Source organism: Malaclemys terrapin, chromosome 2 (genome assembly GCF_027887155.1).
Source record: "Malaclemys terrapin pileata isolate rMalTer1 chromosome 2, rMalTer1.hap1, whole genome shotgun sequence".
Taxonomy (NCBI): Eukaryota; Metazoa; Chordata; order Testudines; family Emydidae; genus Malaclemys; species Malaclemys terrapin.
Window position 1 is genome coordinate 226545850 of NC_071506.1, and position 21885 is coordinate 226567734.

General features: G+C 47.9%; 1 protein-coding gene across 6 annotated transcripts in view; it reads right to left on the reverse strand.

The window, feature by feature from the left end:
* PALS2 (protein associated with LIN7 2, MAGUK p55 family member) overlaps positions 1–21885 on the reverse strand; it is a 144694-nt gene that overhangs the window by 39572 nt on the left and 83237 nt on the right. For all 6 annotated transcript variants that reach the window (XM_054020432.1, XM_054020433.1, XM_054020434.1 and 3 more), the window contains exon 3: positions 8894–9046. In XM_054020432.1, the coding sequence (XP_053876407.1) occupies positions 8894–9046 (153 nt within the window). The remainder of the gene's footprint in view (positions 1–8893; positions 9047–21885) is intronic.

Here is a 21885-nt window from a genome sequence, read left to right on the forward strand (position 1 = left end):
TGCACATACGTGCAGACACCCTAAAATATTCTTTTTCTTTGACTAATAAGGAAGTATCTGAGCAGTCACATTAGGTTCCTGGAGGCTCATGAAGTGGTGGAAGTAAAACGAACAATCCCCCACAAAAAAGCTAAAACTTGGCAGAATTATAAGTCCTAGGTTTGTAAGAGTTTCTAGTGATTTTGCAAGATGTGTGTGGTTTCTACTTACAAGAACCTGAATTATAGTCCCATTTACAATTTGGGATATATGTAAACTGAGATAACTCCACTTGCTGGAAACAAGTGATTAGAACTTTGAACTAAAGGAGTTCTTCCCAGTCTACATACATGGACACACACACACACACACACAAAATGGAAATCTTATAGTGAATACCTTTAGAAGATAATTTACTTTACAGTTTTAAGGTACACCTCTACCCTGATATAATGCGACCCGATATAACACAAATTCAGATATAACGCGTTAAAGTAGTGCTCCGGGGGGGCGGGGCTGCGCACTCCGGTGGCTCAAAGCAAGTTCGATATAATGCGGTAAGATTTTTTGGCTCCTGAGGACAGCGTTATATCGGGGTAGAGGTGTACCTGTCATTAAAAAAATCTAACCTTCTAACATTTATGAAAAATCAACATAAATGTAGGTTTGCTGGACAAAGCAAAAGACCAGACTCTAGGGGACAGATTATAGTGACTTCAGGCCTAAGTGGAAAACGTGGAAACAAGAAGGGTACTCCAACCCACGTGTATACAACCTGGCAATAATTCACTCCGATGAGATGGAAGTACCAGGCCCCCTCATAAAGGGAGCTAAGGGGAGTCTCATTGGTAGAGGCAGGGAGAGGAAATATGGGCCCTTGACAAGTTAGTGGAGTGGGATGGCCCTTAATCCTACCTCACCTTAAAGTGGGGTAGTGGCAGTTTATTTCACAAAAGGGCATCCTGGAGTGCTAGTCACAGGCAAGGCCACTGACAGGCATCACATTAAGTAGCTGGATAGAAAAAGCAGAGTACAAGATACCATGAATGGTGGCTCTGGTAGGGCAACACACACAGCAGGGGTAGGTAGAGGATAAGACCAGTAGCTAGGCCAAGCTGTACTACTTGAATGCTACAGCTTCCAGAGGCCTACCAGAGCATGGACACAGAAAGCAGAGGCCTTCAAGCAACTCACATGGGATGCTTCCGGAGCCTGTGTGCCACAAACAGGGAAACAGCAAAACAGACATAGAGAAAAAAAGGAACTTCGGGTCCAGCTGTGGAAGCAGAAGTTAGGGGCTACAGGTTCTTGGAAGCCTCTTGGAGGGCCAGCAAAAATTTGCTTGAACTGCTGCCACCAATTTGCTTGTAATTGAACCTAGCAGTTAGAGGAATGGGAGCTATTTTTTTATAGAGGCAATCTTCTGTGGGACAGATCCTGGTCCTCTGCTCAAAACTTGAGTAAGTGGGTTTTTGTGTAGGAATCTCTACAAAGGGAGAGGCAGAATCCTCATGACACCATGAAGGGTAAATTATGAAAAAATATTCTAATATGCTCTTTAAAAATCAGTTTAACCTAATGTGGTGCCACAAAATGCTAAGATTCCTTAATCATAATCATCTCACAATGTTACTACAGGGCAGAGTTAAGGTTATTATTTTTTGTATGATCACAATACCTAGGAGCCCTGGTCCTGGGCCAGTACCCCACTGTGCTAGGCCCTGTACACACAAGAACAAAGACATTTCCTGCCCCAAAGAGTTTAACAATCTAAATGAAAGAAAAGATAACAGAGGGATACAGACAAACCTACAGGAAAGTACGAGGACACAAGGGACATTATTGGTCAGCACAATAAGCTGCAGGCTCAGTACACCAGCAGCCTAACCATTGTCAAGTTTTTGTACATAACACCACAGAGAAGGGTCCAAAGGAGGAATCTGAAGGAAAATAATGAGTTAGCTTTGCAGATATTTATGGGGAAAAACTCACAAGCGAAAGGGGCAACATAGGAGAAGATGCTTGTTTGAAAATTTAACAAGTGAGCCGGGGAGGCTAGAGTTGACCTTTCGGTACTGAATGAGAGATGATGGACAAGGTTGTTTGGGTGCCATAACTGTGAATTTCTTACTTTAACATTTTGGATCTCTTAAGCGTTACCTTAACTCTGAATTTCCTGGTTTTGTAGTGCTTGGTTTTGGTAGAACAACAACATCCAGGTTATGTTTTTTCTCTTAAGTTACTGGTACGTACGCTCAACCTTAATTCTGCCGTGACAATTTTTTGTTTGAGAATATGTAGAGGGCATAGCTCATGTCAAGTGCAATTCCTAGACTATTAATGATTTAATAGATAGAAATGTGCAATATCTCTTTCCTGTTTGAGTATCTGGCTAAAAGTCCATAAATATTTATAATAATCAAAACTGATATATATCTAGCCTCAGTGTTGCTATTCTCATTTATCTTTAAGGGAACTACAGAATTAGTTTTGGTTTTATCGGTTTTTTATTATCATTATTACTGCTTTCCACCTCATATGGTTGCGAATTTACCACCCTGTACATACAAAAATTATTAGCTAATATATGCATGCAAAATTGTATTTAAACCATTTCTCTGTTGCTAAATTTTACACTTGGGATGTCCGGTAAAATACTTTACTTTTTGTGCAGCAGGGTATATGCATATATTTAAGAGATTTAACAGCATCCACAATGTAGCATCTGTTGACAGATTGGTCAAAAACAGCCTTTTCTGAAAAAGAATATTCTGTTTAACCTCTATTTTTAAGTAAATTTAAATATTGTGAAAGGTGCCATATTGACAGCACTGGAGAGTGGGTTCCTCTGTTTGCTTAAGAGGTACAGGATGCACTATGACAATACAATGTTCCCCAGCTTACGTGCCTGAACAATGAAGAAGCCACCTTCTAAGAGTTCTCAATATCAGTTCAGTCCTTGGCCTTTGTGTTAGACTCTAAACAAGACTGATTACTGTGGTTGTGGTGATACCGTGGGCACATACCAAATTCAAATAAACAAAGAACAGAAATTAATTTAATCAAACGGCTGTCAAATGGTAGTAATTACAAGTTTAAAATCAATCCCAGATAGTGAGAACCAGACACAAAGGTGAATATTCCTACCTGCAGAGTGTTGTTGTTGCAAAAGGGTAATTTTTGAATCTCAGTAATGAAACCAATTTTTTGGTTTCTCGGTCTCCAGAAGCCTATGAATCTTGACACACCACCACTACAAACAAGGTAGATTCACCATCAGGATTTCTCAAGTATTTGTCTCTCTTGGTTATAGCCCAGAAGCAAATAGCTCCCTAAAGACTGATCTGACACAGCTGATAACACATTCCTACACAACTCCTCCCATTCTCAAAAGGGAATGGAAATCATCCACATCTTGCTTCCTTAATTCTTTTATTTTTCCCTTGGATTTTTCCCTTGGATAAATACAAATTCTCTCTGAACCATTTGTAATATCTACCAACCAGATAAGTTTGTCCCAGTCAAATTTCTCTTCAGTCTATTCACACAAGTACAAGTCATAGAAGCACTTTTGGAAAAGCAAGTCACCATCTGCAACTGTGAACCAACTTCTCCTTTGAGGAAGGAAATCTACCAGCCCCTTCAAAGCACACCATAATCCAGCCAGTATTTAAATCAGGGGTCGGCAACGTTTGGTATGCAGATCGCCAGGGTAAGCACCCTAGCGGGCCGGGCCAGTTTATTTACCTGCTGACACGGCAGGTTCAGCCGATCGCAGCCCCGCACTGGCCGCGGTTCTCCGTCCCAGGCCAATGGGGGCGGCGGGAAGCTGCGGCCAGCACATCCCTCGCCCGCGCCGCTTCCCGCCGTCCCCATTGGCCCGGGACGGCGAACCGCGGCCAGTGGGGGGCTGCAATCGGCTGAACCTGCCGCGTCAGCAGGTAAATAAACTGGCCCGGCCCTTTAGGGTGCTTACCCTGGCAAGCCGCGTCCCAAACGTTGCCGACCCCTGATTTAAACCATTGGTTGACAAAACCAACCTCTCCCAACTACTGCCCAGTAATTAACCCACCATTCCTGATCAAGCTAACCAAGAAACTCACCAAGGTTCTGCACCAGTTTTATACAGATAAACTTATATTCGCCCAGATCCTTAAGAAACCGTTTTTCTGAGGCATGAGAGAAGGCCACAGACTTATGAATAAGGGGTTTCCTACACCTTCTTGTGAATAACCTGCTACTGGCTATTGTCAGAGATAGGATACTGGAATAATGGTGTAGTTAAATGTCTGCCAAACTCACCACAGCAGTGGAGAAAGGTAAATCCAAATTTAAGATAAAAATAAGTCCAGAGTAAAAAAAAAAGTTAGGGAAATCCTTTTAGATCTTGTGTAACCTTGGAAGCATAAAACTGTCTAGTAAAAAAACCCCAAAACCCTGTATGCAAGAGGGTTGTGAAGAGTGTGACCAGTTCTAAAAAAACAGAAAGATTCTTTAGCTGACAGTGCAGAACTAAGTTTCCAGGTGAAAGAATGTTAAATCTGTATGTAATATACATCATCCCCCTGAGCATAGCAAATTTGGACCAGGGGAAGAAAGAATGGCAAATGCTTGGCTAGAGACAGATTTGAGAGAGGGGGGAGGACTTGATGGAGACAGCACCAATTATGGGCCACCAGAGGATACAGGAAGGCATAAGGGGGAGCATAAGAGAAGATAGGAACAGACACAGGTCAGGACTAGAGGGATCGGAGACTAGATTACTAGATCGCACTGTTGCCAGGCGACGGCAGGTGTATGTAATTGGGGACTCTTTACTGAGGAGATTGGACAGGCCTGTGACCAGGGCGGACCCGGAGAACAGAAGGGTGTGCTGTCTACCGGGTGCAAAGATACGCGATGTGGACCTGCGGTTGAAAAGGATCCTAAAAGGAGCAGGTAAGAACCCCTTGATAATCCTTCATGTAGGAACGAATGACACGGCTAGGTTCTCGTTAGAGAGAATCAAGGGAGATTATGCCAGGCTGGGGAAGACTCTCAAGGAGATAGAGGCTCAGGTTATCTTTAGTGGGATTCTGCCTGTTCCAAGGGAAGGGCAGCAAAGGGCTGATAGGATTGTGAGGATAAATAGCTGGCTAAGGGAGTGGTGCTATAAGGAGGGCTTTGGGATGTATGGCCACTGGGAGGCTTTCGGGGACAGACACCTGTTCTCGCGGGATGGGCTTCACCTGAGTAGGGAAGGAAATAGACTTCTGGGAGGGAGGCTGGCTCATCTTATCAAAAGAGCTTTAAACTAGGAAGTTTGGGGAGATGGTTGGGAGATGCACAGTTAATCTCCACGCCAGTTTCCAGTATTGAAAAGCTGAGTGTAATAAGAGGAGACATAGCCGGGGAGATGAGATTGGACGTAGGAAGGACAGGGGGGACGAACACAAAGAGACCCGCAACATACAGTGCTACTAATGGGAGACAGGCTAAACGACATACATTAGGGTGTTTGTACACCAATGCGAGAAGCCTAGGTAATAAAATGGAGGAATTGGAGCTCTTGGTCCGAGAATTGAAACCGGATATCGTAGGAATAACTGAAACGTGGTGGAATGGCAGTCACGACTGGAACGCAGGTATGGAGGGGTATGCGCTGTTTAGGAAAGACCGGGATAAAGGTAAAGGTGGGGGGGTGGCATTGTATGTCAATAGTGAAATAAGCTGTAAAGAAATAATAGTGGATGGAATAGATAACACGGAGTCCGTCTGGGCGATACTCAAGCTGGGTAAAAGGACTACTAGAGCCTCTCCGGGGATAGTGCTTGGGGTGTGCTATAGACCGCCGGGATCGACCCAGGATATGGATAAGGAACTGTTTAATGTATTAAGGGAGGTAAATACTAATAGAAACTGTGTAATTATGGGGGACTTTAACTTCCCGGATATAGATTGGGGAACAAACGCTAGTAGCAATAATAGGGCTCAGATGTTCCTAGACGTGCTTGCTGATCAATTCCTTTATCAAGTGGTAGCTGAGCCGACGAGGGGGGAGGCCATTTTAGATTTGATTCTGGTAAGTAGTGAGGACCTTGTTGAGGAAGTGGTAGTGGGGGACAACTTGGGCTCCAGTGATCATGAGCTAATTCGGTTTAAACTAAATGGAAGGAGTACCAGAATTAAGTCAAAGACTAGGGTTTATAATTTTAAAAAGGCCAATTTTAACAAATTAAGGGGACTAGTAAGGGAAGTGGATTGGGCAAACGTATTAAGGGACCTAAAGGCAGTAGAAGCCTGGGATTACTTTAAGTTAAAGATGCAAGAGCTGTCAGAGGCCTGTATCCCCAAAAAGGGAAAAAGATTACTAAGCAAGAGACTTAGACTGAGCTGGATGAGCGACCGACTGAAAGGGGCAATTAGGAAAAAACAGAAAGCGTACAAAGAGTGGAAGAGGGGAGGGATCAGTAAGGAAACTTACCTTAGTGAAGTCAGAGAATGTAGAGATAGAGTGAGAAAGGCCAAAGGCCGGGAAGAGTTGGACTTAGCGAGGGGAATTAAAAGCAACAGTAAGAGGTTTTACAGCCATATAAATAGGAAGAAAGCAAAGAAAGAAGAAGTGGGACCGCTGAAGACTATAGCCGGAGAGGAGATTAAAGATAATCTAGGCATGGCGCAATATCTCAATGAATACTTTGCATCGGTGTTTAATGAGGCCAATGAAGGTATTAGGGATACTAGCACCGTTACAGAGGGGCATACAGGATGGGGGATTACCGCATCCGAGGTAGAAACAAAACTAGAACGCCTTAATGGGACTAAGTCGGGTGGACCGGACGATCTTCATCCGAGAATATTGAAGGAATTGGCGCGGGAAATAGCAGGCCCATTAGCGACTATATTTAATGAATCTGTAAACTCGGGGGTGGTCCCGTTAGACTGGAGAATAGCCAATGTGGTTCCTATTTTCAAGAAAGGGAAAAAAAGTGACCCGGGTAACTATAGGCCTGTTAGTTTAACATCAGTAGTGTGCAAGGTGCTGGAGAAGATTCTGAAAGAGAAACTAGTTGAGGACCTTGAGGTTAATGGCAAATGCGATAAATTACAGCATGGTTTTACGAAGGGCAGATCGTGCCAAACGAATCTGATCTCCTTCTTTGAGAAAGTAACAGACTTATTAGATAAGGGAAATGCGGTGGACCTAATATACCTGGATTTCAGTAAAGCGTTTGATACAGTACCCCATGAGGAATTATTGGTTAAAATGAAAAACATGGGGATCGATATGAAAATCCAGAGGTGGATAAGGAATTGGTTAATGGGGAGAATGCAGCGGGTCGTATTAAAGGGTGAATTGTCGGGTTGGAGGGAGGTTACTAGTGGAGTGCCTCAAGGTTCGGTTTTGGGACCCATCTTATTTAATCTATTTATAACTGACCTCGGGACCGATTGCAAGAGTGGGCTGATAAAGTTTGCGGATGATACGAAGGTGGGAGGAGTTGCAACCTCGGAGGAGGATAGGGATATTCTGCAGGGAGACTTGAATGAGCTTGTGAATTGGAGTATCAGAAATAGGATGAAATTTAATAGTGAAAAGTGTAAGGTGATGCACTTGGGGATGAATAATAACAATTTTAGTTACAAGATGGGGACGCATTGGTTAGAAGTAATGGAAGAGGAGAAGGACCTAGGGGTCCTTGTGGACCGCAGGATGACTATGAGTCGACAATGTGACGTGGCGGTGAAAAAAGCCAATGCGGTCTTGGGATGTATTAGGCGAGGTATATCTAGTAGGGATAGGGAGGTCCTGCTTCCGTTGTATAAGGCGCTGGTGAGACCTCATTTGGAGTACTGTGTGCAGTTCTGGTCTCCAATGTTTAAAAAAGATGAACTCAAACTGGAACGGGTGCAGAGAAGGGCGACTAAGATGATCAGAGGAATGGAAAACCTGTCGTATGAAAAGAGATTAGAGGAGCTTGGGTTGTTTAGTCTGACAAAGCGAAGGCTGAGGGGGGATATGATTGCTATCTTTAAATATATCAGAGGGGTTAATACAAGGGAGGGAGAGGAATTATTCCAGCTTAGTACTAATGTGGACACGAGAACGAATGGATACAAACTGGCCGGGGGGAAGTTTAGGCTTGAAATTAGACGAAGGTTTCTGACCGTCAGAGGGGTGAAATATTGGAACGGCCTTCCGAGAGAAACGGTGGGGGCGACGGACCTGTCTGGTTTTAAGATTAAGTTGGATAAGTTTATGGAGGGAATGGTTTAATGATAAAACATAGTAGCCAAGGAAAACCAAGCAATGGTACATGAATAGCATAATGGCCAACAAGGGTCAGGCTAGAGACTCTTGCCTATATGCTCGGGGTATTACTGATCGCCATATTTGGGGTCGGGAAGGAATTTTCCTCCAGGGTAGATTGGCTGAGCCTCTGGAGGTTTTTCGCCTTCCTCCGCAGCATGGGGCAGGGATCACTAGCAGGAGGGTCTCAGCCAATTGAAGTCACTAAAACACAGGATTGGGGACTTCAACGGTAGAGTCCAGGGAAGGGTCTTGCGGCCTGCAGCATGCAGGGGGTCAGACCAGATGATCATAATGGTCCCTTCTGACCTTAAAGTCTATGAGTCTATGAGTCTATGAGAATATGTCAAGGAATGTATAATATGCTTTGATCAAAACGAATTAGTCAGCATATATACCTAATCCCTCCAAGTGGCCTTTTTTTGTTTTGGTTTTATCTTATTTCTCTTTAACTTTACTCTTGGTGAAAAAAGACTGTGGTGTTTCTTCCAAATTCTTCCTCCTTATTTGGTTGGGGGGAGGTTAAAATTATTTTTTCCACTCCTTCTAGTTAGATCAATATGCATATGTTGATATATTAAGTGGTAATATATTTAAATATTCAAACTGAAAAAAAAATGGTACCTGAAAATGAGGTTCCTTGAGTATACCAACTAATTCTGCAATACTTTCATCTTTGTTTATTAAAGGACTGATGTCTTCAAGAATTTCATTCACTAGCTCCAGGTTGTTGTCACTGACAGCCTCAAGTTTAGAATCTTCCAGTCGCTCATGAGCCTGTGAGAGATTAAAAACAAGATTATATTAATGACAGCCAATGAGTTGCAGCAGTACTTTTAATTCATTTAGCCCCGGGATTAATTTTATTTCCTGATTTATCTTATCATCAAGAAGATTAAAAAGAGCGCCTTATCTAAAGTAAATCTGCTGTTTTGCCTTTACAGCCTCACCGTAGGATTAGCATGCTTAACCACTTGGCTATAGGACCCCCATTTTAAAGCAGGACCGGACTGACGTGTGTGTGTACATGTATCCCCTCAAGCTCTATACAGTAACTACTCACTTAAAGTCGTCCCGGTTAACATTGTTTCGTTGTTACATTGCTGATCAATTAGGGAACATGCTCGTTTAAAGTTGTGCAGTGCTCCCTTCTAACGTCGTTTGGCAGCTGCCTGCTTTGTCCACTGCTTGCAGGAACAGCAGCCCGTTGCAGCTAGCTGGTGGGGGCTTGGAACCAGGGTGGACCGGCAGCCCCCCATCAGTTCCCCGCTCACCTAAGTTCCCTGTGCAGCAGCTGCCCAGCAGGTTAGCAATTGCAGCTGTTCCTCCCCCCACTGCTATGTGCTGCTCCTGCCCTCTGCCTTGAAGCTGCTCCCCGAGACTCCTGCTTGCTGTGTAGGGGGGAGGGGACGAAGAGGGGGGCTAATGTCAGGGTGTCCCCCTCCCCCCTGCTCCTGCACCCCGCTTACCCCATCTTCCATAGAGCAGGGGGGACAGATGACAGGGCTCAGGACGGAGCTTGCTGGCAGCAGCTGTGGTCTCAGCAAGCTGATCTAATTAACAAGGCAGTGTACTTAAAGCGGAAATGCGCATCCCTCTCTCTCACACACACACGGTGTATGTCTCTGTCTGCGATGCGGTCTCCCCTCCCTCCATTCCTGCTGCCTTGTAGAGTGTGAGAGTTAACCATTGAGGGCTCAGCCAATTGCTAGTTCATCATTTAGCAGTAAAGCATTCCATGGGAAATATCCCACCCTTTGACTCCTCCACCTCAACCAAGCTTCACAATCATCATCACTGTGTACCAGTATTAAACTGTTTGCTTAAAACTTATACTGTGTGTGTATATATATATATATATATAATATATTCTTTTGTCTGGTGAAAAAAATTCCCTGGAACCTAACCCCCTCATTTACATTAGTTCTTATGGGGAAATTGGATTCGCTTAACATCGTTTCGCTTAAAGTCGCATTTTTCAGGAACATAACTACAATGTTAAGTGACGAGTAACTGTATTACACAACAGTCTAATAGCCTACCATCTCTGAACAATCTCTCAGTTCCTCTCTACCTCTAGAAGTGCTACAAGGGTTGGGCTCTGAAACAGAGAGGAAGAGGGAGGATCAATGTTGCTTTATGAAGGCAATACAGTTAGAGAACAAGAGTTTACCTTGGTAACTCTCTTTTTCTTGATCCTGGACATTTCTGTCACAGAGTCCCACTCTAAGAGACTAGTTAGCAGTAGGGTGACCAGGTGGCAAGTATGAAAAATCAGAACTCTCTTTTTTGGGAGCAGGGGGTATAGTGCTATATATAAGACAAAGTCCCTAATATCGGGACGTCTGGTCACCGTAGTGAGCAGTGACCTCCTTGAAAAGAAGGTCCAAGGAGCCCTGCTAGTTATACGATTGAAGCGTTGTCTTTCTGAAACCAGCATCTGCTCTTGACGCAGTGTCAAGAGAACAGCAATTTGAGAATGTGTGAACCAAGCCCACACAGCAGTCCTACAGATTTCTAACAGGGGAACATTGCTAGCCCTTCATTAGAGAAGAGATGCGTCATAGAGGCTGCCATTTCCTCACAGAGCAAACCCTGAGGCATTCAGACATGGGAACACCAACGACTTCATACATGACTGGATGTAGCACCTCATCCACTTAATCTCTGTGCAGAGATTTTTAGGAGTTTTTCTTCTCCCCCCCGTAATGACTGGACTACATAGTCTGACTTTCCTCTAAATACATTATACTCCATTTAGTCGAAACCTTATTATCCTCATTATCTGAATCCCTTCCTTGTCCCCCAGCTGCAGAGGGCCTGAATCTATGCTGGGGGCCAAGAAAGGGATTTGGATAATGTGGAGATTCCGATACTAGAGCAAAGACCCCTGGCCAGGAGGACAACGACAACACACCTTGATCACAGGGGAGGCCACCATGATGCGGAATGGCTCCTGCAGCAGCACAGGGAGCCCTGTGCAGCTCTGCTGTCACGGGAATGGGTGAACTGGTGCTATGACAGTGGAGCTGCAGAAGGCTCTCTGCACTGCTGCAAAGCCAGTGACACCTGACCCCTGCAGGCGCAAGGTGTAGGCAGAAGGCTGCACTCCTGATGGGGAAAAGCGGAGACCCCCTCCACCCTCCGGCTAGGACTGTGAGGAGAAGCCACCCCAAGATACCAGGGAGGCCACCCCACTGCTGAACAACTCCTGCCCTCTCCATTATCCGAACTCCTGGTTATCTGAATAAAATCTGTGTCCTCCATGCTATTTGGGTAATCAGGTGTATACTGTAATAACTAAGAGCTCTTAACCATCTCAACCTCGCTTCCCCACAGCAGATATTGGGCTCTGGGGAAAAAAACACAGGCAGTGAAACTGACTTATTGAGATGAAATATAATTTTGGTCAGAAACTTGGGGTGCAGCCTAAGGACACCTGCTTTGTGGACTATGATATAAGAACTGCTCTCACTGGCAGCTATGTAAATATGAACAGTTGCAAAGAATTGCTTAGTGATACCAGAGATAGGAAAAAGTCCATGACAATTGGAATCAGACAACCACCATGTCAAAGCATCTGCCTTGAGCAATTTTAAGCCAGTTCTAACTTTGGCACCCCCTACGAGGCTGCTTTCTGATCTCTAACTGACTGACTGGACCACCTCAGACAAGTAAAGTTAGCTGTTGATTTTCAAAACAAGATATGAAGGGACATGAAGTCTGCACAAACTGCTCTGCTGAGACAAGAAATCCGGACTCAAGAGAAAGAGTGAAAGGATGATCTCATGGACAGAGCAATATGCTCTGAGAACTGGGTCTGTCAGTTCCATGTTGGCTTTTCCCTGCCAAATCTTCCACACTACCCTGGCAATGAGAGGAAGTGGAGAAAAAGCATTTTTTCATAAAAGGCCCCTTTCCCCCATATATAAGAGAAAGGTGTCTATAACCACACTGTGGATTTCTGCTCAATCTAATGCAGAACCTGAGACACACATCTCTACAACCTAGGATTCAGGAAGGCCAATCACAATAAAGGCTGAGCAGATCAGATTGGTGAAAGCCTGTCTTCTCCTCTGTGCTGAACAACCTCTAACCTAAAGACCTTAGGAAAATGCTTTTCCCAGCTCCATTCAGGGTGACTGGATCCTAAGATTTATAAAGACATTTAGCTTATGTTGTCATTCTTTAATGATAACCCAGAGGACAACTTTGAAGTCCAGTGATGCGATATCAGGCTTTGACACTGAGGTAAGCTTAATAAACTACACTTCCAGTGCCTTTTTAGGGGAAGATAACAGGCTCATGAGCTTCCTGATCCCCTTGTAAAGGCAAGTTCTAAAGAAAAGTCTGTTGGGCCCCTTTTCTGAAAAGACTTACAGATGTACTGCCTTAGACAGAGTCCTTCTCTAAACTTAGCAGATACTTACTGTGCTCATCAGAAGCTGGGAATTTTGTGGTACAATCCAGATTTCATTATTTGTTAACAGGGTGGAGCTCAAGACAATCAAAAAACAGGGGGGAAATTCCCAATGAAACCAACAAAAAAAATTAAGATGCTCAACACCATAGACTATCAGGGTTGGAAGGGACCTCAGGAGGTCATCTAATCCAACCCCCTGCTCAAAGCAGGACCAATCCCCAGACAGATTTTTCCCCAGATCCCTAAATGGCTCCCTCAAGGATTGAACTAACGACCCTGGGTTTAGCAGGCCAATGCTCAAACCCCCACTGAGCTATCCCTCCCCCCCAAAAGTTAATTTTTTTGTAAGGAGATATTCTATCTCCTAGAACTGGAAGGGAGCCTGAAAGGTCATCAAGTCCAGTCCCCTGCCTTCACTAGCAGGACCAAGTACTGATTTTGTCCCAGATCCCTAAGTGGCCCCCTCAAGGATTGAACTCACAACCCTGGGTTTAGCAGGCCAATACTCAAACCACTGAGCTATCCCTCCCGTCAATAAACAGAAGTCAGCAAAAGGATTGATTCATGATCACTGGTTGGTAGAGAGTGAACTGAAACACGATTACAGGGAGCGAACAATATATACCTCAATATATGGAGCCTGATGGACATGTGCACATGTCCAATTGCCAAGTACTGCTTTAATATGGGTCCTTTAGTATGTGCCTAGGAAAACCACTTCTCAGTGTGGCGGTGTAGAGGCAGTGTCAAAGGCAGATGTTTAAATTTAATCTTGCTATATAAAAACAGAAAAATCTGTATGTTTTTTCTGAAATAATTTCTCATGAAATAAGTAGAATTCAATAATAAGTAGAACTTACAGATAAGAATCCATTCTTACCTGTAAATTTTATTAAGTGAGCTCCAATATTTGTGATTAACCACTTATTTAACAAAGAAAAGGGCAAAGCTTCAGTTATTTTTCTATTTTAAAGAAAAAAAAGTCAGGTCATTGACTAAATAACCTTGTTTATTATAAGGCTCACTGAGAATTTTGAGCCAGACATACACATTACTCTTAAAAGAATAAAGAAATGTTATGGTGCTGCTGTTCTTTAAATGTATTTTGCAAATATACAGATTATATAACCATTTACCACTGTACCCAATACTGCTTTTACAATAGCTAAAAGACTTAATAATACTGATCTTATAATTAGTAAAATTTTGTAATGACAATTTGCATTAAAAAAAAAAAATCTAACAAAAAAAAAAAAGTTACTCACCCTTTTCGTAACTGTTGTTCTTCGAGATGTGTTGCTCATATCTATTGCAGTTAGGTGTGTGTGTGCGCCGTGTGCACGGCTGTTGGAAACTTCCCTAGCAGCTACCCGTCGGGCCGGCTGTGGAGCCTCCTGGAGTGGTGCCGATATGGTGCTCTATATATCACCCTGACAGCCCAAGAAGTTCCTTCTTGCCGGCAACACCGACAGAGGGGCAGGTGGAATAGATATGAGCAACACATCTTGAAGAAAAAACAGTTACTCACCTTTGTGACTGTTGTTCTTCGAGATGTGTTGCTCATATCCATTCCAATTAGGTGTGTGCGCGCCACATACACGATTGTCAGAGAATTTTTATCCTAGCAACACCCAGTGGGTCGGCTGTGGAGCCCCCTGGTGTGGCGTCTTTATGGCGCTGGATATATACCCCAGCCGACCCAGCGCCCCCTCAGCTCCTTCTTGCTGGCTACTTTGACAGTGGGGAAGGAGGCCGGGTTTGGAATGGATATGAGCAACACATCTCGAAGTACAACAGTTACAAATGAGTAACTGTTTTTTCTTCTTCAAGTGCTTGCTCATATAGATTCCAATTAGGTGACTACCAAGCCTTACCTAGGCGGTGGGGTCAGAGGGAGACATTGCTGAGTGCAGAACCGCTGAGCCAAATGCAGCATCGTCTCTAGACTGCTATACCAACGCGTAGTGAGCGGCAAAGGTATGAACGGATGACCAAACTGCCGCTCTACAGATCTCATGGATTGGAACCTGGGCCAGGAAAGCGGTCGAGGAGGATTGAACCCTCATGGAGTGGGTGGTGAGGCGTGATGTCACGACACCGGCCAAGTCGTAGCAAGCACGAATGCGGGACATGATCCAAGAGGAGATACTCTGCGAGGAGACCGGTAGGCCTTTCATCTGGTCAGCCACTGCAACGAAGAGTTGAGTCGTCTTCCTAAACGGCTTCATATGCTCGATATAGAATGTGAGGGCCCTGCGCACGTCCAGAGAGTGCATACGTTGATCTTGCCGCGTAGCGTGCAACTTAGGGTGGAAGACCGGGAGGAAGATATCCTGGTTCACATGAAAAGCTGATACCACCTTGGGGAGAAAGGCAGAGTGGGGGTGAAGCTGCACCTTGTCTTTATGGAAGACTGTATATGGAGGTTCCGACATGACGGCTCTAATTTCAGAAACATGCCTTGCTGAAGTGATGGCTACAAAGAAGGCTGTCTTCCAAGATAGGTAAAGGAGTGAGCAGGTAGCCATTGGTTCAAACGGGGGCCCCGTGAGCCTGGATAGGACCAGTTTAAGGTCCCACGCCGAGACCGGTTGACGCAGTTGTGGGTATAAGCAATCTAAGCCCTTTAGGAATCTGATGACCATCGGGTTAGAGAAGACCGAGGAAGCACATTCTCCTGGATGGAACGCTGAGATAGCTGCCAGGTGCACCCTGACAGATGATATCGCCAGGCCCTGCTGCTTTAGGGATAGGAGATAGTCCAGTATAAGTGGTATTGACGCCTGCAAGGGGAGGCGTGGCACGCTGCTTACACCAACAGGAGAAGCACTTCCATTTGGCTAAGTAGGTTGCCCGTGTGGAGGGTTTCCTGCTGCCTAACAGAACCTGCTGCACGGATTGTGAGCAGAGTAACTCCGCCCGAGTTAACCATGCAGCATCCACGCTGTAAGGTGGAGCGACTGCAGGTCGGGGTGACAGAGTCGTCTGTGGTCCTGGGTGATCGGAAGCTCTACCGACAACTCCAGGAGTGTGGTGTACCAATGCTGCCTTGGCCATGCTGGAGCGACCAGAATCATGCCTGTCTTGTCCCTGCGCAGCTTGAGCAGGACCCTGTGAACCAGCGGGAATGGAGGGAAGGCGTAGAACAGCTGGTCTTTCCACGGCAGTAGGAAAGCATCCGACAGGGAGCCCTGAGATCGCCCTTGGAGAGAACAGAACACTTGGCACTTCTGATTGATGTGCGAGGCGAATAGGTTGATCTGGGGAAATCCCCACCTCCGGAAGATGGAGTGGATGATATCTGGACGAATCGACCACTCGTGAGTTTGGAATGACCTGCTGAGACGGTCTGTCAGCGTTTTCTGTACTCCTGGGAGAAACGACGCCATCAGATGTATCGAGTGGTCTATGTAAAACTCCCACACGAGAATGGCCTCCTGGCATAGGTGGGATGACCGGGCTCCCCCTTGCTTGTTGATGTAGAACATGGCTGTGGTGTTGTCTGTGAGGACTGCCACACAATGGCCATGTAGGAGACTGCGAAACGCCTGACATGCTAGGCGTACTGCCATCAGTTCTTGTACATTGATGTACAGAGTTAGTTCGGACGTGGTCCAAAGGCCCTGCGTCTGGTGTTCCCCAATATGGGTGCCCCTGCCCAGAGATGATGCGTCGGTGACAAGGTATAAGGAAGGTTGTGGGGCGTGAAATGGTACCCCTTCGCACACCGACGTGTGGCTCAGCCACCAGCTGAGAGAGGACAAGACAGACTCCGGAACCGTGACCACCATGTCCAGGCTGTCCCGACCAGGACGATACACCATTGATACCCAGGCCTGAAGCGGGTGGAGCCAAAGTCTGGCATGCCTGGTTACGTAAGTGTACGACGCCATGTGCCCCAGAAGGCCGAGGCAAGTCCTTACCATGGAAATCGGGAAGCTTTGGAGGCTGCGGATGATGTTTGCCATAGTCTGAAAATGAGTAATCGGCAGGAGAGCACGGGCAAGTCTGGAGTCTAAGACTGCCCAGATAAACTCTATTCTCTGGGTTGGTTCCAGAGTTGACTTCTCTCTGTTGAGTAAGATGCCCAGCTTGCGGAAGGGGCGCAGGGTGAGTTGGACATGGGATTGCACTTCTTCCCTGGTGTGGCCCCAAATGAGCCAGTCATCGAGATACGGGAACACCTGTATTCGTTGTCGACGAAGGTAGGCTGCCACAACAGCCATACATTTGGTGAACACTCTCGGAGCCGTGGACAGTCCGAAGGGAAGGACGGCAAATTGATAATGTTCATGGTTTACCACAAAGCGAAGGAAGCGCCTGTGTGGAGGGTAAATCGCTATGTGAAAACACGCGTCCTTCATGTCAAGGGCGGCATACCAGTCTCCAGGATCCAGGGAAGGGATATGGTCCCCAATGAGACCATGCGGAAAAAATGGTTACTCACCTTTTTGTAACTGTTGTTCTTCGAGATGTGTTGTTCATATCCATTCCAAGCAGGTGTGTGCATGCCAGCCGGAAGATTTTACTATAGCAGTGTCCGTAGGTTCGGCTTCGGTGCCCCCTGGAGCAGCGCCTTCATGGCGCTGTATACAGGGGCCAGCCGACCCTCCACCCCCTCAGTTCCTTCTTGCTGACACTCTGACAGAGGGGCAGGAGGGTGGGTATTGGAATGGACATGAACAACACATCTCGAAGAACAACAGTTACAAAAAGGTGAGTGACCGTTTTTTCTTCTTCGAGTGACTGTTCATGTCCATTCCAAGCAGGTGACTCACAAGCCTGAACCTAGGCGGTGGGGTCAGAGGTCACTGCAGACTGGAGTACTGCGCAGCCAAAGGCTGCATCATCTCTGGCCTGGTGCGTGATGGCATAGTGTGCCGTAAAAGTGTGGATTGAGGACCACGTGGCCGCTCTACCCAAATTGAGGTCCCACGCAGGGACAGTGTGGGAACAACCTGTCAAGGCCCTTGAGGAAGCGACCAACGAGTGGGTCCGCAAACACTGAGGTATCCCCTGCTCCAGCTTGGATCGCCGAGATTGTAGCAAGGTGTACTCAAACCGAAGAGAGGGAGAGTCCCAGGTGTCTCAGATGTAGCAAATAGTCCAATATGAGAGGGACCGGGGCGAGCAAGGGAGCCTGACCCCGTTGTGTGGCCCAGAGGGAGAAGCGCTTCCACTTGGCCAAGTACGTGGTCCTTGTTGAGGGCTTCCTGCTACCAAGAAGGACCTGCCTGACTTGATGAGAGCATTACATCTCCACTGGGTTTAGCCATGGAGCATCCAGGCTGTGAGGTGGAGCGACTCCAGGTTCGGGTGACGCAGGCAACCCCGATCCTGTGTGATCAAGTCCGGGAGTAGGGGCAACCTGAGGGGTACCCGTGTAGACATATGTAGGAGCAACATGTACCAGTGCTGGCGCGGCCACACCGGCGCTATCAGGATGACACGAGTGTGATCTCTACGGGCCTTGAGGATTACTCTGTGAACCATAGAAATCGGGGGAAAGGCGTAAAATAGCCTGTCTGCCCAATAGAGGAGGAAGGCATCCGTCAGAGACCCCGGACTGCGTCCCATGAGGGAGCAGAATTGGCGACACTTCCTGTTCTCTCTGGAGGCAAACAAGTCCACCTGGGGATGACCCCAGAGCCGGAAAATTGAGAGCACTATATCCCAGCGGATAGACCACTCGTGACCTTGGAACGAGCGGCTGAGGGCGTCTGCAAGCCCGTTCTGCGTCCCCAGGAGGTAGGATGCTGTCAGGTGAATTACGTTTTGTACGCAAAAGTCCCATAATGCGAGGGCTTCCCGGCACAGGGGAGAGGAGCGAGCACCACCCTGTTTGTTGATATAGAACATCATTGGAGTGTTGTCCGTGAGGACAGAAACGCACCTGCCCATCAGCTGGGATTTGAAGGCTATGCATGCGAGGCGCACCGCCCGTAATTCCCTGACATTGATGTGTAACGAAAGGTCTTCCCTTGACCAAAGGCCTTGGGTCCTGAGGTCGCCCAGATGTGCACCCCATCCCACATCCGATGTGTCTGTTACCAGGGATAGGGAGGGCTCGGGGCCGAGGAAAGGCACTCCCGCGCAGACCTCCCGCGGGTCGAGCCACCATTGGAGGGAGTCCAACACTGGCCGAGGTAGCGTCATCACTGATTCTAGGGAGTCCCTGACCAGCCAATACACCCGCCAACCAGAACTGGAGCGGACGCAGTCTGAGTCTGGCGTGGCTCCCCACATAGGTACATGCCGCCATGTGCCCTACCAACTTGAGGCAATTTCTTGTTGTGGTAGTCGGGTAACGTTGGAGGCCGAGAATAATGTTGGACATAGTCTGGAACCTGGCCTCTGGGAGGTATGCTCTGGCGTGTGTCGAGTCCAGAACTGCCCCTATAAATTCGATTCTTTGGGTTGGAGAAAGTGTGGACTTGGCCTCGTTCAGCAAGAGGCCGAGCTCAAGGAAGGTCTGCCTGATGAAGACCACCTGAGCCTCAACCTGTGCCTTGGCACGGCCCTTGATGAGCCAATCGTCCAGGTAGGGAAACATCTGAATACCCTGCTTGCGCAGGAAGGCTGCCACGACTGCCATGCACTTTGTGAAGACCCTTGGGGCTGCTGACAGTCCAAAAGAAAGAACCGTAAACTGTAGATGGGCATTGCCCACGACAAATCTGAGGTAACGCCTGTGCTGAGGGATTATTGCAATGTGAAAGTATGCGTCCTTTAAGTCGAGGGCGGCATACCAGTCTCCTGGATCCATGGAAGGTATGATGGAGGACAGGGAGACCATGCGGAACTTGAGCTTCTTTACAAACTTGTTGAGATGCCGCAAGTCCAAAATAGGTCTGAGGCCCCCTTTCGCTTTCGGTATTAGGAAATAGCGGGAATAGAAGCCCCTGCCCCTGAGCTCCTGAGAAACCTCCTCTACTGCCCCTGCTGCGAGGAGGGACTGTACTTCCTGAATTAGAAGTTGCTCGTGAGAGGGGTCCCTGAAGAGGGACGGGGAGGGGGGCTGGTGGGGCGGGAGGGAGGAGAACTGGATAGAATATCCCCTCTCTACCGTGCAAAGCACCCAACTGTCCGATGTGATCCGGGCCCACGCACGATAGAAGGGGGACAGACGTGACGAAAAGGTAAGGTTAGTACAATCCAGAGTTCTGACCGGTAGGTCATCCTCGACCGGGCCATCAAAATGGTGGTCTAGGCCCCTATGGAGGCCTTGGTTGGGCAGATGACTGGCCAGAGGGCTGCTGTTGTTGCCTCCTTCTGCCTGTCCTTGCCCTTCTGCGCAATGCATCCATGCGATTTTGAGGCTGGTATGGCCGTGGGGCCTGTGGCAGCCTGAACTGCCTACGCTGAGTGACTGGGGTGTGTGGGCTTAGTGAGCGAAGGGTAGCCAGTGAATCCTTTAGGCTATGTAGCCTCTTATCAGTCTTCTCCGAGAAGAGCATGGGCCCCTCGAAGGGGATGTCTTGGATTGTCTGTTAGACCTCATGTGGGAGGCCTGAAACTTGAAGCCAGGCTCCCCGCCTCATGACCAGACCAGTCGCCAGAGTGCGTGAGGCTGAATCGGCCACATCCAAGGCTGCCTGGAGGGAAGCTCGGGTAATCAATTTTCCCTCTTCGACCAGGGCTGAAAACTCGGTTCGCGATTCCTGGGGAAGGAGTTCCACGAACCTACACAAAGCCGAACACATGTTGCGTCCATACCGGCTCACTATGGCCTGCTGATTGGCTATGTGCAACTGCAGACCCCCTGTCGAATACACCTTTCGCCCAAACAGGTCCAACTTCTTGGCCTCTCTATTTTTTGGCGTAGCTCCCTGGAACCTTTAGCGCTCCCTCTGGTTGGCCGCATCTACTACTAGAGAGTCCAGGGGAGGGTGTGCATAAAGATGTTCATAGACCTTGGATGGAACATAATATCGCCTCTCAGTCCTTTTAGCCGTGGGGGCCAATGAGGCTGGCGTCTGCCACAAGGTGCGGGTTGTGTCCACAATGGTCTTTATGAGAGGCAGGGCTACCCTGGATGGGCCCGCGGGGTCAGGATGTCCACCCACTGGATCAGTATCCACCTCGATCTCCTCTGTTTGGATCAAGAGGCTCTGAGCTGCTCGCGTAATCAGCTGTTGGAGGATCCTATTGTCCTCCAGAGCCAGTGCCACTGACGTTCCCGCCACTGCATCATCCGGCGAGAAAGAGGAAGAGATCCCCTGAAGAGGGCCTTTTTCTATACCCTCCACCTCTACCAGGGCCTGCGGCACACGGTACGCAGGCTGCGCGGCCGGTGCGGGTTCAGGATGCGACACCGCGGCCGGTACCGGGGTCGACACCGAGCGACGAGGAGTGCTGAGCGGTGCCTGTGGCGTTGGGAGCATGGTCCCCGTCGGTGCAGGTGCCTGACTAGGCGGTGCCGTGTCCCGTTGTGGCACACTCCTGTCAGACAGTGGTGCCGGTTGTGGGGGCATTAGCGGCGGGGCCACCCATGTCAAGGAGATCGATGCAGCCCGTGAACGGGTTCCATACACCTGACCCACTGACTGGTGGTAGGCCCATGGCGTCAAGAATGGCCACTGGGGGGGTGGTTGCCATTGTTGCTGCCACTGCGGCGGGTAGGGCTGGGCACTCGCATGTGAGGACGATCGTCTGCTCCTCGATCTATTGGAGTGGTATGAGTCCGCCTCCGAGTCAGTGGTCTCCGAGTATGAGGACATAGGAGGGGCGGTACCCACTGTCACCGGGGACCGATGCCGCCGGACTGGAGAAAGTTCCCTCTGCGCCGGTGCCACTGGGGTGGTGCGGTATGAGGAACGTGGCGATAGCATTGCCAGTTTGCCCCAAGATTGTAACTGGGGTCGAGCGGAATCCGGAGGTTCTCTCCACCGGTGCGGCGACACTGGGACCGGGAGGCTCAAGAGGTCTGAGGCAGCCTCGAACGCCTCCGGCATCGATGGGAGGCGCACTTCCTCTATAATGTCCGGGGATCTAGGCCTGTCCGGACTCAACCGTACCCTCTCCGGGGCGGGAGTCAACGGGATAGCAAAATGGGTCTGCGGTGCAGCCAGTCCCGCAGCACTCGTGGACGGCGCCGGCCCCTTAGGGTCCTGGTGGGGGGAATGTTCCCTCACCGGCCTCTTCTTTTTAACCGGCACTGGCGATGGTGAATGATGTCTCAAAGAGGCCGATT